Here is a 14999-nt window from a genome sequence, read left to right as displayed (position 1 = left end):
GGACATCTTTAAAATGTCACCTTTTAAGAAACTTTATCTTCCTGCCTCTATTTTTCTATCTTAATCCAGTCTTTCTATTCTTTACTTTGTCATTTTGATATTGAAATTAGCCACCCTAACTTGCCCAATGTCTTGGTGTTGTCCAACGATTATTTCAGAATTCATAAATTTCATTGGTTAAAGAGCCAAAGACCCTTCGGTCCAACCAGTCCATGCTGACCATAATTCCAAACTAATCTTGTCCCACCTGTCTGCATCTGGCCCATATCCTTTCAAACATTTCTTTTTCATGAAGGTATCTAAAAGATTTTTGAACGTTGTTGCGGTACCCTCATCCCCACTTCCTCTGGAAGTTCATTCCACACACTAATCACTTTCAACATTAAAAAATTACCCATCACGTCTTTTTTAAAATCTTTCACCTCTCACCTTAAAAACACCTCCCCCAGTCTTGAAATCCCCCACCCTAGGGAAAAGACACCTGCCATTAACATTATCCATGCCCTACGTGATCTTATAAATCTCTACCAGGTCACCCCTCAACCTCCTATGCTCCAGTGAAAAAAGTCCCAGCCTATCCACCCTCTCTTTTATGACTCAAGCACATCCATTCCCAGCAACATCCTGGGGTAAATCTTTTCTAAACCTTCTCCAGCTTAATAACATCCTTCCTGAGAAAAACTTTGGTCCAATTATTCCCCAGTGTTTCAAATGACCTGTTGCCCTCAGCAACACCATAGCCACCAGAATTAATAGCAACTTGGTGGTCAAAATATTTTAAACTCAAAAACTGTACGAGCTTAAACAAATTGCCTCAACCTCAGGTAACATCTGGAACATAACTGCAGCTTATACATCTGGAGTACCTCCCAGTTACACAGTCCTTTTAATTCCATGGTTGAATTCCACCAGTAAGCCTTACAGGTGGTAACATCCATCCACAGTCCAAACTGAAGTCACCTGAATTTGGTCACGGCAGTAATTGGGGTGTATAGTATTTCACGGGGTAAGAAAGAATCAGTAACGGCCCCTTCTCCTGCTTTCTGTGAATGATATATACTGGCAATCTGAATCACGGTTGGTTATAATGGTCCTAAAAGTCCAGTACCTTGTTTAAATATGTGTTGCAGCTGGTGGAGAGTAACCGATGCCTGTGGATCCAAAATTAAGCCTGAGGAGCCACCTTCACTTAAAATCTTACTTATTGCCCATACCACACTGGTAGAAATTAGTGTAGAACTTCATGGTAACTCCAGTAGTGTCCCATCAGAATACTCATGGTAAATCAGTAGAATGCTGCCAAGATCTCAAAACCACTATCCAAAACCACTGGAGGCAATGGCCTAGTGGCATTATTGCAAGACTATTAACCAGAGACCCTGGCAATGTTCTGGGGACCTGGGCTCAAATCCTGTCATGGAGTTTGAATTCAAAAAAATCTGGAATTAAGAGTCTAAAGATGATCACAAATCCATTGTTGATTGTTAGGGGGAAAAACATCTGAATCAATCTACCTGGTTTGGCCAATATATGACATCAGACTCACAGCAATGTGGTTGACTCTTAGCTACCCTCTAGACAATTGGGATTGGGCAATAAATGCTGGCCTTGCCAGTCATGTCCATATCCTGTGAATGAATTTTTAAAAAATTAAACTCAGTGTATGGTATTTTATTCATATGCACTGTGTACTTGCCTGCATATTGTATTCAGAGCTGAAAATGTGTTGCTGGAAAAGCGCAGCAGGTGAGGCAGCATCCAAGGAACAGGAAATTCGACGTTTCGGGCATAAGCCCTTCATCAGGAATTCAATATGGCATTTCAAAAAAATATTTTTCTGGAAATTTTGAGGCGTATAATCAAGAGTTACCTAGATGTTGCTATTAGAAATTTTGCACCTCTGGACTGGAATGCCCGCTAGTGGCAGCAGTCAGCAAAGATCTGATGTTGTCTCCTAGCAGGGTAAGTTTGGACTCCTGATGTGCTGGGAATGATGTTATAACTATAGCTGCAAAACACATCAAAGTTCTTGGAATATCACGACTGATGTAAAATCCAGATTTACTCTTTTCTTTCCAAACACCAGTCAGCCTGTCATTGACATTAATGTTTCTGAGCCAAGCTGACATATGCAATAGCAGTGTTCTGAGCACTCAGCCTGCAACTTGGCGAAACCTTACCCCTTCAGAAGATTACAATGGGGTCAGTCTTGGCTCAGTTGTTGCTCTTTTCTCAGAATTGAAAGATTTTTAAGGTCTGGTCCGACTCTAGACTAAACAAAGCTAAGTAAGCATCTCCTGGCAGTCATGATGCAATGCTGTGCTGTCAGAGGTGCCTCTTTTGCACATGACATTAAACCAAGGAGCCATCTGCCCTCCCAGGTAAACACTAAAGATCTAATGGTGCTATATCATAGAACTGCAGTGGGTTTTTTTTCATCTTTATCACTGAAACACTTTATAAAATACTTTGCTGTTCATGGAACCTTATTGTCTGTAAAGTGTCCACCACATTTTCTATATTACAGTTGTGGACACATCAGAAATTATTTCCTTGGTTGGCGAACATTTTGGGATGTGTTGGATTGCTGGAAGTTGCTGTATAAATGAAAGTTCTCTCTACTTTTCTGCAGGACGAAGCTGCAAACTCTGATCCACAAATGTGTCATTATGGATGATCATTCCACAGCCAAGCACAGTTGGGCAGGAAGGGAGTGCAGTGGGACCTCTGGCTGACTCTTCCTATTTTCCAAGCAAATTCTTTCTGGACAGCAGGTAAGATCCACAAGCTGACAGACACACATCCAGAATTTGGCAGCGTCGCTGCGGGCACATGAAAGGTCTGCAGTAGCCTCACAGCAGGTCGTAGAGGCAGAAGTGAAAACAAGATGTTGCAACTTCAATAACAGGGAAAATCTATAACTTGAAACTATTGCAAAGATTTATCAAAGACAACATAAATGAAGGTCTACAGTCATTGCCAATGTCTCGAACACATGAAGAACTATCCTGCATCACTCTCGGTTGCTGTAGAGAGCTGTGCAGTAGAGTTGGCACAAGGTTCTCTTCAGTATCTGTCAAAATCATAATGAGGAAGAATGTGCTTGATATTTGAATCCAATGGATAAAATTTTCAACTGGGCTTTAGAAAGCCCAACCTTGCACAATTCCAGTTTGTAAAACGCACTCCCAGACCATGTCTCACATTAAGAGCAATTTCCCTGCTTTCACTGAGTGATTAGGTTTGTTGTGCCTTTTGTGAGTGATAGCAGTGTGTATGATCAGTGTGGAAGTGGAGGGGTGCTCATGAGAAAGCTGACCTTGGTTCACCAAAACACAGTTTGTTGCCATTTAAGGACCCCCCCCTTTACCTCAATCCCTCACCCACACTCCATTCAACATCACATTCCTCATGCCAATCAATACAATCCCTATGTGACCCCTCTGTCCCTCACCCCTCACATATCCTCCATCACCACTCTCTCAATAACTTCCATGCAGAGTTCTCAAGACCCATGCAAAAATACTGCCAGCCCAATTGAACGAGCATAAAATCAGCATGGGATAGGTTTTATTTTTTTCTTCCTCTTACATTATTGTACTTCCTATTACTGCAATGGATGTGAATAATTGTACAATCCAGATTGACATGAAAGCATGCTCACTTTTGAATCATTGCATAAAAATCACATTTACATTACAATACAGGAGTTAACAGTGACATATGATGGTGTGAAAACACCCAGTTTTCAAAACATTCCTGGCTTCTCAGCAAGGCTTCCACTTTCTTCCTGAACTCTCAAAACTGCCATGTTTCTATTGGGCTTCCAATCGTCCACACCATCAGCCAAAAATGTCGTGCATGAGAAAGTCCAATTCTTCATTTAAAATGGGGAACCCAACCTCAACAAGCGGGAAGGTGTGCAGGACACTAAACATTCCCAACCCATAAAAACACCAGAAGAAAATGGCGGGTGTCAGAAACATCTAATAAAATCTGATTTCCTCACAACAAAGTCAACGTACAGCTACACAGTGAAATGCAGCTCTGTGTCAAGACAACAACTCAGCTCAGTATGTTCCAACGACTACATTCAACGAAATGTAGGAGGATCTTTGGTGAATTTCTGCAGTGCATCTTTTATAGCATACATTGCTGTTACTGAGCATCGGTGGTGGAAGGAGTGGATGCAATGCCAATCAAGTGGGCTGCTTTGTCCTCATGCTATGTAGCATAACTCAAAATTCATAACAGTGTTCTTATTGTGAATGATGCGCAAAAACAGGAACTCCATAATACGTGCTAGCCAGTGTAACTGTAGTATAAACGGGAAACCCAGCCCTCAGCACATTCATACTCATCTTGTATTAAAACAATGGTCATACTTCTTTGTTCTGTCATGAGATATTGGGGTCAATGGCAAGGCCAGCAATTGTCATCCATCTGTGACTGCCTTCAAGCTGAGTAAGAGTCAAGAACACTGCTGTGGACCTGAAGTCATATATAAACCAGATCAGATAAGGAAGGCAGATTTCCTTCCTTAAACGGACCAGTCAGGTCTCTAAGCAACCATCAGACTAGCTTTGAACAGATTAAACTCAAGATTTTATGAACTGAATTTTAAATTCCACTAGGGCCGTGATGGTATTTGAACTAATGTCCCAGGTCATTGGGATGGGCCTCTGGATCCATTGACACTAGCACCACAGCACCACCTGTCCCTATAACTATTAATGGTATCTCAGAGTAAATGTGGACAAAAGTCAGCAATATCTTACCTTCCGGCTGGAGAGGAGGTGATTCTGAGGAAGCCATTCCACAGTATACTGCCATCTGTCACATCAGCAAGAAGATCCCAGGTCCTTCCTGTGAGTAAAAGCCATTGCATTATTATTTGGTGTTATTCTCAAGTATAACCTGTGAACAACCCCAATTGTATGAAGCAAGCTACACACTGTACTAATCAGCAATACAATAGTGAGGATAGTGAAATCTGCCATAGATGACCAGAATAGGCAAGCTTCACATAATACAAGATAACCTTGATTCCTCTATAAAAGGTGTTGACTCAGCATTAGAGTAGTTCCATAGCTGGCCCTGAGTACCTAGGCAGAAGTGACCATTTAGACTGAGTTGATAAGTAATTCTACCACAAAGCGAGTCACATCAAAGCATTGCCCATTGTTGAAAAATATACATTTTCACATCACAACACACAGCCTATTGTACTTAAGTCCGTCAAGTTGGGCTCAACAACAGACTGGTAACTGTTGTCAACTTTGAGATCAGTTTGTCAGCAGTGGTATCTCACTTATTTCCTTTCCCGACCCATCCTACTCAACCATACAGGGATCAAGCGAAATACTTTCAAAACTGCCTAAGCCATGATCAGCAAACTCAACAAGATGACAAAACTGAGTTTGTCTGGGACCTGTCTGGTAATGTCCAGTGGGCCACTCAGTAAACATTGCTTCTGTGGAAAATAATTGTTCCCAAATTATTTTTTCATTAAATCACTGCAACATGAGAGTCTACACAGTTGCCATTTATTGGATCTTATTAAAAAGGACTTTTTCAAACAAAAACCCCATTTTAGGGGATGGACATTGCCAGATGGACCAGCATTTATTGCCTTCCCATCATCCCCTTGAGAAGGCAGTGGTAGCCTGCCTCCTTAGAATCATGGAATCCCTGAAGTATGGAAGCAGGCTATTCGACCCATCAAGTACACACTGACCCTCCAAAGAGCATCCCACCCACAACCACCCCATCTTTTTACCCCTGTAACCCTACATTTCCCATGGCTAATCACCTAGCCTGCACCTCCTTGGACACTATGGTCAACATAGTATGGTCAATCTACCAAATCTTTGGACTGTGGAAGGAAACCAGAGAACCCAGAGGAAACACACACCGACGTAGGGAGAATGTGCAAACTCCCCACATACAGTCACCCGAGGCCCGGATCGAACCAGAGTCCCAGGTACTGTGAGGCAGCAGTGCTAACCACTACGCCATCGTGCTGCCCCTTGAACCACTGAAGACCTTGCTCTGTTGGTAGACCCACAATGCTATTAGTGAGGGCGTACCAAGATTTTGACTCAGCGACACTGAAGGAACAGCGATATACTTCCAAGTTAGGATGTGAGTGGCTTGGAGAGAAACAAATCAAAGGAATACAATGCATATTTCCCTCAATTTTCTTCTCTCCTTTCCTGAAGTTATGATTCGTGGGTGACAAAGAAGGTAAAAGCTTTCCAATATCAGCAAAGTGAATGGTTTCTTCAGAGTATTGGCATTGGTCATTCAATTCCAACAGGAAAAGTGCTTCAATCGACCAGTAATTGGATATTTCACTTTCCCACCTCTTCTATTTTAAATTGATAATCTATCCTTGCACTGGAAGTCTGTAGAAGACTAGCACCAAAAATCTCTTCAATTATTAAGTGTTCAATGTCTGTTTTTTTTACTTTAAATCTTATTTCATGGGATGTGTGCAATGGTGACAAGAATTGTTCTAACCATCCATTATTACTCTTGAATACAGTAACTAGCTAAGCCAAGTCAGAGAGTAGTTAAGAGTCAATCACATTGCTGAAGTCACATGTAGACCATTCGAGAGAAGGATGTCAGATTTCCTTTTCTTGAAAGATGAGTGAACCAGATGGATTTTAATGAAAATCAGGAGTAGTTCTATGGTCATCATTACTGAGATTAGTTTTCAATTCCAAAATTACTAATTAATTTTATTTCTAAATTAACTAAATTCCACCAACTGCCATGGTGAGATCTGAACTCCTAACTTAGACTTAGACTTACAGTGTGGAAACAGGCCCTTCGGCCCAACAAGTCCACACCGACCCGCCGAAACGCAACCCACCCATACCCTTACATTTACCCCTTACCTAACACTACGGGCAATTTAGCATGGCCAATTCACCTGACCCGCACATCTTTGTGACTGTGGGAGGAAACCGGAGCACCCGGAGGAAACCCACGCAGACACGGGGAGAAAGTGCAAACTCCACACAGTCAGTCGCCTGAGTTGGGAATTGAACCCGGGTCTCTGGTGCTGTGAGGCAGCAGTGCTAACCACTGTGCCACCGTGCCGCCCACTAACTCCAGAGCATTATCTAGGATGAACAGCCAATGTCTTTTTCCCAATGTAGGGGAATCCAAAACTAGAGGTTTCAGGTGAGAGGGGAAAGATTTGAAAGGAATCTGACGTGCAACCTTTTCATATAGAGCGTGGTGTGTATATGGAACGAAAGGCCAGAGGAGGTGGGAGAGCCAAGTACAATTCCAATATTTAAAAGATATTTGGAGAGACATGTAGATAGGAAAGGTTTAAAAGGATATGGGCCAAACACAGGAAAATGGGACTAGCTCAGTTTAGGAAACTTGGTCGACATGGATAAGTTGGGCCGAAAGGCCTGTTATCCATGCTGTATGACTCTGACTCTATCTTGCTGGGATTGCTAATCTAGTGATAATACCCCACAGCGAAATTCAGGCTTTCTAGTTAATATGTACGTGTTAAGGACAGAGAGTTTTCTCAAAAGTATCTTTGGAAAAAAAAACACACACATAAATTAACAACCAGTCTGTCTGAAATAGTCTTCTCCAAGTGAGGACCTCAACTGACTCCACAGGTAAGTATTTTGAATTCAGAAACATGCCAGACAGGAATGAAACTGGGACTTGAGAATGATTAGATTAGATTAGATTATTTACAGTGTGGAAACAGGCCCTTCGGCCCAAACAGTCCACACTGACCCTCCAAAGAGTAACCCACCCTGACACATTTCCCTCTGACTAATGCACCTAACACTATGGGCAATTTAGCATGGCCAATTCACCTGACTTGCACATCTTTGGACTGTGGGAGGAAACCGCAGCACCTGGAGGAAACCCAAACAGACACTGGGATAATGTACAAACTCCACACAGACAGTGGAATCGAACCTGGGACCCTGGCGCTGTGAGGCAGCAGTGCTAACCACTGAGCCACCATGCCGCCCTGATCTTACATTCTTGCCCCAAGCACACCCAGAGAGTACAGCGAATACAGTGGACCCTGGGAGGTCTGAACCATTTCTGGATTTAGGCAATCTTTGCCAGTGAATGACAAGTGTCACACAAGTGTTCCACTGCTTCTGTCCAGTTATGGGAGGGCAGGCATCTGTCTGGTTCCTGTAGCTTGGCCATGGTATAGAGCCAAAAGCAGACTGATTCTAATGTATTTTCGAGCACTTCTCCTGGTGGCACAACACTTCTCCCAAACAAATCTTTGGATCACCTGGAGCACCCTTTGGAGCAAGACCAACAAAGCAAGTGGTTCAAGGAGCAGCACAGTGGTTCAAGGAGCAGCACAGTGGCTTCATGGTTAGCACTGCTGCCTCACAGTCCCTGGGACTCTGGTTTGATTCTAGTCTTGGGTAACTGTCTGTACGGAGCTTGTACATTCTCCCTGTGTCTGTGTGTTTCCTCTGGGTTCTCTGGTTTCCTCCCATTGTCCGAAGATGTGTGGCATTACTAAATTGACCATCGTATCCAAGGAGATGCAGGCTAGTTGGATTAGCCATGGGAAATGTAGGGTTACAGTGATAGAATAGTTACAGGAATATCAGTATTTTCATGAGCACCAGAGATCCTGGCAGTCTCCATCCAGAATCAGGAGTTGTGGTTTACTCATTTATAGAGTTGGCTCAAGATTGGTACATCTTGCCTGCAACATTAAATAGCTTGCCAAGGGGCCTGTTCAGTTCTTAGCAACGGCCCGCCTGCACCTTGCTTAATGCATGGGCAGTCAACAGCTGACAAGCAACCTATGATTTTCTGCTCTGTGCTTTTACTTGTGTTAATCTGATTGTTGGAATCAGGAGGGGAAGAATTTTACTCAAAGAGTAAGGAACTGGGCAATAAACACTCCTAACCTGCACAGTCCACAGGACAGGTTTTTTATAAACAAATAAAAATTAACCTTGTTCATGGGATGGGAACTACTGAAGAATTTGTGATTTTTGATTTTCTTCAACAAGAACTGAACATCTAATTTACCTTTTTGGGCTTAGATGGCCAGGAAAAGAGCCATGGGACTGCAGTACTGGAATCAACGCCTGTAGACATCAGCCCCAGGACATCCCACTATTTAACTGGTCCCTTTGTATTGAAAGGGCATGCCAACTCACTGCACTGTATAGGCTGCTGCTCATGATGATGGTTTCTAACAACATCCTTTTTTTAAGTGCAGGAAACCAACTACCTGGTCTACTGCGGTTGAGGAAAGCCACTTCCTGGTCTGAATAGAAGAGAATCTCAAAGTTAGCAAGACATAGCTAAATACATGTCGACAAGCCCAACAGGTTACAAAGATATGACATACATTGTTAATGAATTTCTTGAGAAGGAGCAGGTGTTAGATCTCACACTCTGAATCTCAGAATTGTTTCATTGAAGGAGGCGGCTATCTGGCACATTTTACCCACATTGGCTCTTCAAATGAGCTTTATTAACTACCAAGTTCCTGCTTTCTCCCCATACTGCTGCACATTATTACAAACTAAATAACCATTCAAAACTCACTGGAATGCCTCAATTGTACCTGCCTCCACCACATTTCCAGGCAATGCTCTCCATACCCAAGCTATTCACTGTGGGGAAAAAAAATTACCCCCCCCTCACCTTTACTCTTTCATTAATTCACTCCTTTAAGATTCTAAACTGTTCTGTCCAGTCCACATGACATCATCACAGTGGTCGGGTGTTTACGGCACTGCACAGTATTAACCCTTTCAGCTCTCTGAACAAAAGGCTGCACCTTTAAAAACAGATCCAATGCATGTCACCTTTTTCTCTTACATCTCTTCAACATGTGTGTTCTGCAATAGTTAAACAGATGATGAATTGAGTCAAATAATTGAGTTAAATGACGAATTCTCACAAAAAAAGAGAAATTCAGCGGTTCAGAAATGAAACATATGTGTCAGTATTTTCATGAGCACCAGAGATCCCACAGCACTTTAAAGCCAGTAAGACCCTTTTGAAGTGTAGTTAACTATTGTAAGAAATGTCGAAACTCATTGACACACAGTAAGTTCCAACATACAATAGAATAATGACCAGAAAATCAGTTCTCTTGTGATACTGATTAAAGGATAACTCTCATTCATTATACTGGGATAACCCGCATGCACTTTAGATTAGATTACTTACAGTGTGGAAACAGGCCCTTTGGCCCAACAAGTCCACACCGACCGACCGACCAAAGTGCAACCCACCCAGACCCATTCCTCTACATTTACCCCATCACCTAACACTACAGGCAATTTAGCATGGCCAATTCACCTAACCTGCACATTTTTGGATTGTGGGAAGAAACCGCAGCACCCAGAGGAAACCCACGCAGACACGAGGAAAATGTGCAAACTCCACACAGACAGTCACCTAAGAACCACTGTGCCACCGTACTGCCCTCACAGTTTCTTCCTTGGGATTTAAAATCCATCTGAGAAGGCAAATGAGTCTCAGCTTAATGCTTCATCAAAGCACTAACACCTCTGGCAAGATGCTGCTTCTTCAGCCTACACTTCCACACTCGACCCCTGGACTTGTACTCAGAGCCTTCTGACTTGGAGGTGGCTGTGCTCCCTGCTTACCCACGGCTGACATGGCTTGCGAAGACCTCAGATTTGACTTACAGGCTGTACTGAATTGGTTGATCTCAGTCAGGGGGTCAGTGAATATTAAAGTCCTCTCCCCGGCTGGAGAAAAGTTGCAGAAACCGCACAACATTCCCCGTTCCTGCTGAAAAGACCTGCATGCAGAATTCAATGGAACTCAAATGGAAATCCCTCTATGGTCTCACAGGAAAATCAACACCAGCGGAAATGCGCCCCATCAATGACAGCCCCTGGGCTGAGGAGTAAATACTGGGAAAGGAACGGATGAATTTACAGGTAGTAAATGGCAATTTTTTCATTTTAAAAAATTAATTGAGCACTGAGCTTAGACACTGAAATTATTTTCCTCAAATTACGTTACAAGATGTAAGAATTAATGGCATTATTTTAACACTGCAATACTGAATGATCAAGCCATGAAAAACTGTAAAGAAGGGATTAACAATCTGGCTATGAGTTCAGAGCAGTCTTTATTGAGTAGAAACTGTATGGGTGCAATATTCACAAATTAAATCTATACTTGTGAATTGCAGTGATACTGCTGAACTACATAGAATAGCATCTATCAAATGTTAAATACAGTTTACCAATTGAAATCAGAGCAGGCTTCATGAAACTGGACAGGTAATCACATTGGACAGGTATAAGTCATTATTTGACTAAGCCAAAGGAAGACAATTTGGGAATATGCTAACCAACTAACAGCCGATCACGTAGCCAACTAATCCGCAGTCGGAAGAGGATTGTGAACAAGCTCTTTCAAAAACTCTAGACATTTGCAAGCAACCTGTGCAGGTATGTTATGATACACTTCTGGATCAGGTGACTCAAACCTGGGCTTTCTAACCCCAAAAGTAGGGTCACTATCAATGTGGGACAATTGCCCTTTGATATTGTGTGCATAAACCCCTGAAAAGGTCCCACACAGAAGCGCTCAAAAAAAAGTGCATTGTGACAGAAAGAATCCCAATGACATTAGCAGGAAAATCTCAGTCAAAGATCAGTCCTGAATGACCTGCAGTCATCTCAGACTGACCATCTGAAAAGTAATGATATGACCATAAGACACTAACAAGCAGGAGTAGGCTGTTCTGTCCCTCCGTATTCAATACGATCATGGCTGATCTGACAGTCCTCATGACCACCTTCCTGCATTTTCCTGTAAACCTTGACTCCTCCACAGACCAAGAATCTATGCATCTCAGCTTTAAAAGTACACAAGCACTCTGCCTCACAGGTCTCTGTGGCAAGGCGTTCCAAACACTCACAACCCTCCTCCTTACCTCAGTCTTAAATTGGCACCCCATCATTCTGAGACTACGCCCTCTGGTTATTGACTGTCCTATGAGGGGAAACGTCTTCTCAGCATTGACCCTTTCAAGCTCCTTAAGAATCCTATGATTCAATGAGATCATCTCTCATTCCTAGGGGCGGCACGGTGGCTCAGTGGTTAGCACTGCTGCCTTACAGCACCAGGGACCTGGGTTTGATTCCAGCCTCAGGTGACTGTCTGTGTGGAGATTGCACGTTCTCCCTGTGTCTGTGTGGGTTTCGTCTGGGTGCTCCGGTTTCCTCCCACAGTCCAAAATGTGCAGGTGAGGTGAATTGGCCATGCTATATTTCCCATAGTGTTAGGTGCATTCGGCAGAGGGAAATGGGTGGATGTGGACTTGTTTGGCCAACGGGCCTGTTTCCACACCATAGGTAATCTAATCTAAGTCATCTAAACTTTGATGAGAGAGTCCCAACCATTTTAGCCTTTGGTCCTGAGACAATGCCTCCATACCAGTGATCATCTTAGTGAACCTTCTCTGAACTGTCTCCAATGCAATGACACCTTTCTTTAAATAAGGAGACAGAAACTGCTCACAGGATTCCTGAAGTGGCCTCACCAGCACCGTGTACAGTTGCAGTAAGACTTTCCTACCCTTATACTGCATTCTCCTTGAAACATTCCAGTAACCTTCCTGACTACCTGCTGCACATGTGTGCTAGTGTTCTGGGCTTCGTGCACAAGTACCCCAAAGACCTTTGTTTTGTAGATTTCTGTAGTCTTCCTCCATACTGCTATTTTGTTCTCCCTTGCAAAATGAATCACTATGCATTTTCCCACATTATAATCCATTTGCCAACTTCTTGCCTACTTACATAACCTGTGAATATCTCTCTGTAAACTGTTTGTATCCTTTTCTCAACTTGACTTTCCACCTATTTTGTGTCATCTGCTAATTTGGTGACAATACTTTTTCTTCTTTCCTCCAAATCATTAATATTCTTTGTAAACAGTTGCGGTCCCAGCACCAATCCCTATGGAAGCCCACTGGGTATAGGTTGCCAACCTGAAAAAGAACCTTTTATGCCCTCTCACTAATACTCCACCTATACCAATATACCAACTCCAACACCATGAGCTTTTATCTTGTGACCTAACCTTTTGTGAGGTATCCTGTCGAATGTCTGCTGGTTCCCCTATATCCGGTCTGAATAAGCCTTCCTCAAAAAACTGTCGTAAATTACTCAGACACAATTTTTCTTTCCTGAAGCCATGCTGACTCTGCTTAATTAGGTTATGATTTTCTAAATGTGCTGCTGGTACTTCCTTAGTAATTGATTCCAACATTTTTCGCAATAACAGATATTAGACTAATCAGCATTTGGTTATCTGCTTTTTGTCTCCCTCTCTTTTTGAAGAGAGGTGTCATATTGGCAGTTTTCCAAGCCTCTAGTACTGCTGCAGAATCTAAGAATCGTTGGAAAATGGCAACCAAAAAATCCTATATTTCCGTAGCTACTTCTATCAAGATCCTAACATGCAAACCATCAGGGCCAGGGGATTTATCTGCCTTGAACCGCTGTGTTCTACTTCTTTAGTGATGGTGATGGTACTTAATTCCTCCCTCACTTTCTTTAGTAATAATAGCATTTTGGAAGTATCTTGCACCACAAAGATTGATGCAAAATCTGATTAAGCCCTCTGCTGTTTTCTTGCTTCCCATAACAGTCTCCTCAAATTCATTTTCTAAGGGCTCTAATTCACTTTGATCTCTCTCTTCCTTTTTATCTTTTTAAAAAAGGTTTCACTGTCAGTTTTAATGTTGCTCTCTAGTTTGCCATCATAGTTTATTTTCTTTCTATTATCCTTTGGTGACTTCTGAATTTATCCCAGTCTTTGGGGCTATCACTGACTTTTGCCTCCACATATGCTTATATTCTCCCGAACTTCCTCGTTTAGCCATGGTTGATTTATCCCTCTGAATCTTAACTCTTTTTTTTGCTTTGAGTCATGAATTAGGTCCCCAAATGTTTGTCACTGCTTTCTTACAGTCTTTCCTGCTCATCTATCTGCCCAGTTCGCTTTATCTAACAGTATCCACATTTTATTGTTCTTCGTCTTGTTTTAAGTTAAACACAGTTGTTTCCAATCCAGGTCTCTCACACTCAAACTGAATATTAAATTCTATCATGTGATGATCACGTCTTCTACTCCGAGGTCGTTTATTAAATCTGCCTCATTACCTATCACCAAATCCAGGATAGCCAGATCCTTGGTTGCCTCCATTATATCTTGCCCTTGGAAACATTCCCTAATGCACACTATGAATTTGTTGAACCTAAGATGGCACTGGAAGTGGCCACTTGTAAACTTCTCATTGTACTCATTTGAGTATGTGACAATAAAGTTAATTCAATTCAACTTTTCCAACTCAATTCACTCACTCAACATGAAGATTAAAATCATATTGCCGTATTCTTTTTATATGCCCCTATATGCCCCTTGTATTCCCAATTCCTCCGCCTCCGCCATATCTGCTCCCAGGAGGACCAGTTCCACCACAGAACACACCAGATGGCCTCCTTCTATAGAGACTGCAATTTCCCTTCCCACGTGGTTAAAGATGCCCTCCAACGCATCTCGTCCACATCCCACACCTCCGCCCTCAGACCCCACCCCTCCAACCGTAACAAGGACAGAACGCCCCTGGTGCTCACCTTCCACCCTACCAACCTTCGCATAAACCAAATCATCCGCCGACATTTCTGCCACCTCCAAAAAGACCCCACCACCAGGGATATATTTCCCTCCCCACCCCTTTCCGCCATCCGCAAAGACTGTTCCCTCCGTGACTACCTGGTCAGGTCCACGCCCCCCTACAACCCACCCTCCCATCCTGGCACCTTCCCCTGCCACCACAGGAACTGTAAAACCTGTGCCCACACCTCCTCCCTCACCTCTACCCAAGGCCCTAAAGGAGCCTTCCGCATCCATCAAAGCTTTACCTGCACATCCACTAATATCATTTATTGTATCCGTTGCTC

At 42.8% G+C, this 14999-nt stretch overlaps 1 protein-coding gene across 3 annotated transcripts in view; it reads right to left on the bottom strand.

Moving 5' to 3' along the window:
* Positions 1–14999, bottom strand: part of LOC132833601 (rho guanine nucleotide exchange factor 10-like protein) — a 205766-nt gene that overhangs the window by 167915 nt on the left and 22852 nt on the right. For all 3 annotated transcript variants that reach the window (XM_060851979.1, XM_060851980.1, XM_060851981.1), the window contains exon 2: positions 4779–4866. In XM_060851979.1, coding sequence (XP_060707962.1) covers positions 4779–4833 — 55 coding nt within the window. In that variant the 5' untranslated portion in view covers positions 4834–4866. The remainder of the gene's footprint in view (positions 1–4778; positions 4867–14999) is intronic.

This window comes from Hemiscyllium ocellatum, chromosome 37 (genome assembly GCF_020745735.1).
Source record: "Hemiscyllium ocellatum isolate sHemOce1 chromosome 37, sHemOce1.pat.X.cur, whole genome shotgun sequence".
Classification (NCBI taxonomy): domain Eukaryota; kingdom Metazoa; phylum Chordata; class Chondrichthyes; order Orectolobiformes; family Hemiscylliidae; genus Hemiscyllium; species Hemiscyllium ocellatum.
Note: the sequence above shows the minus strand (reverse complement) of the source record. Positions and strands in the feature narration are given on the sequence as shown.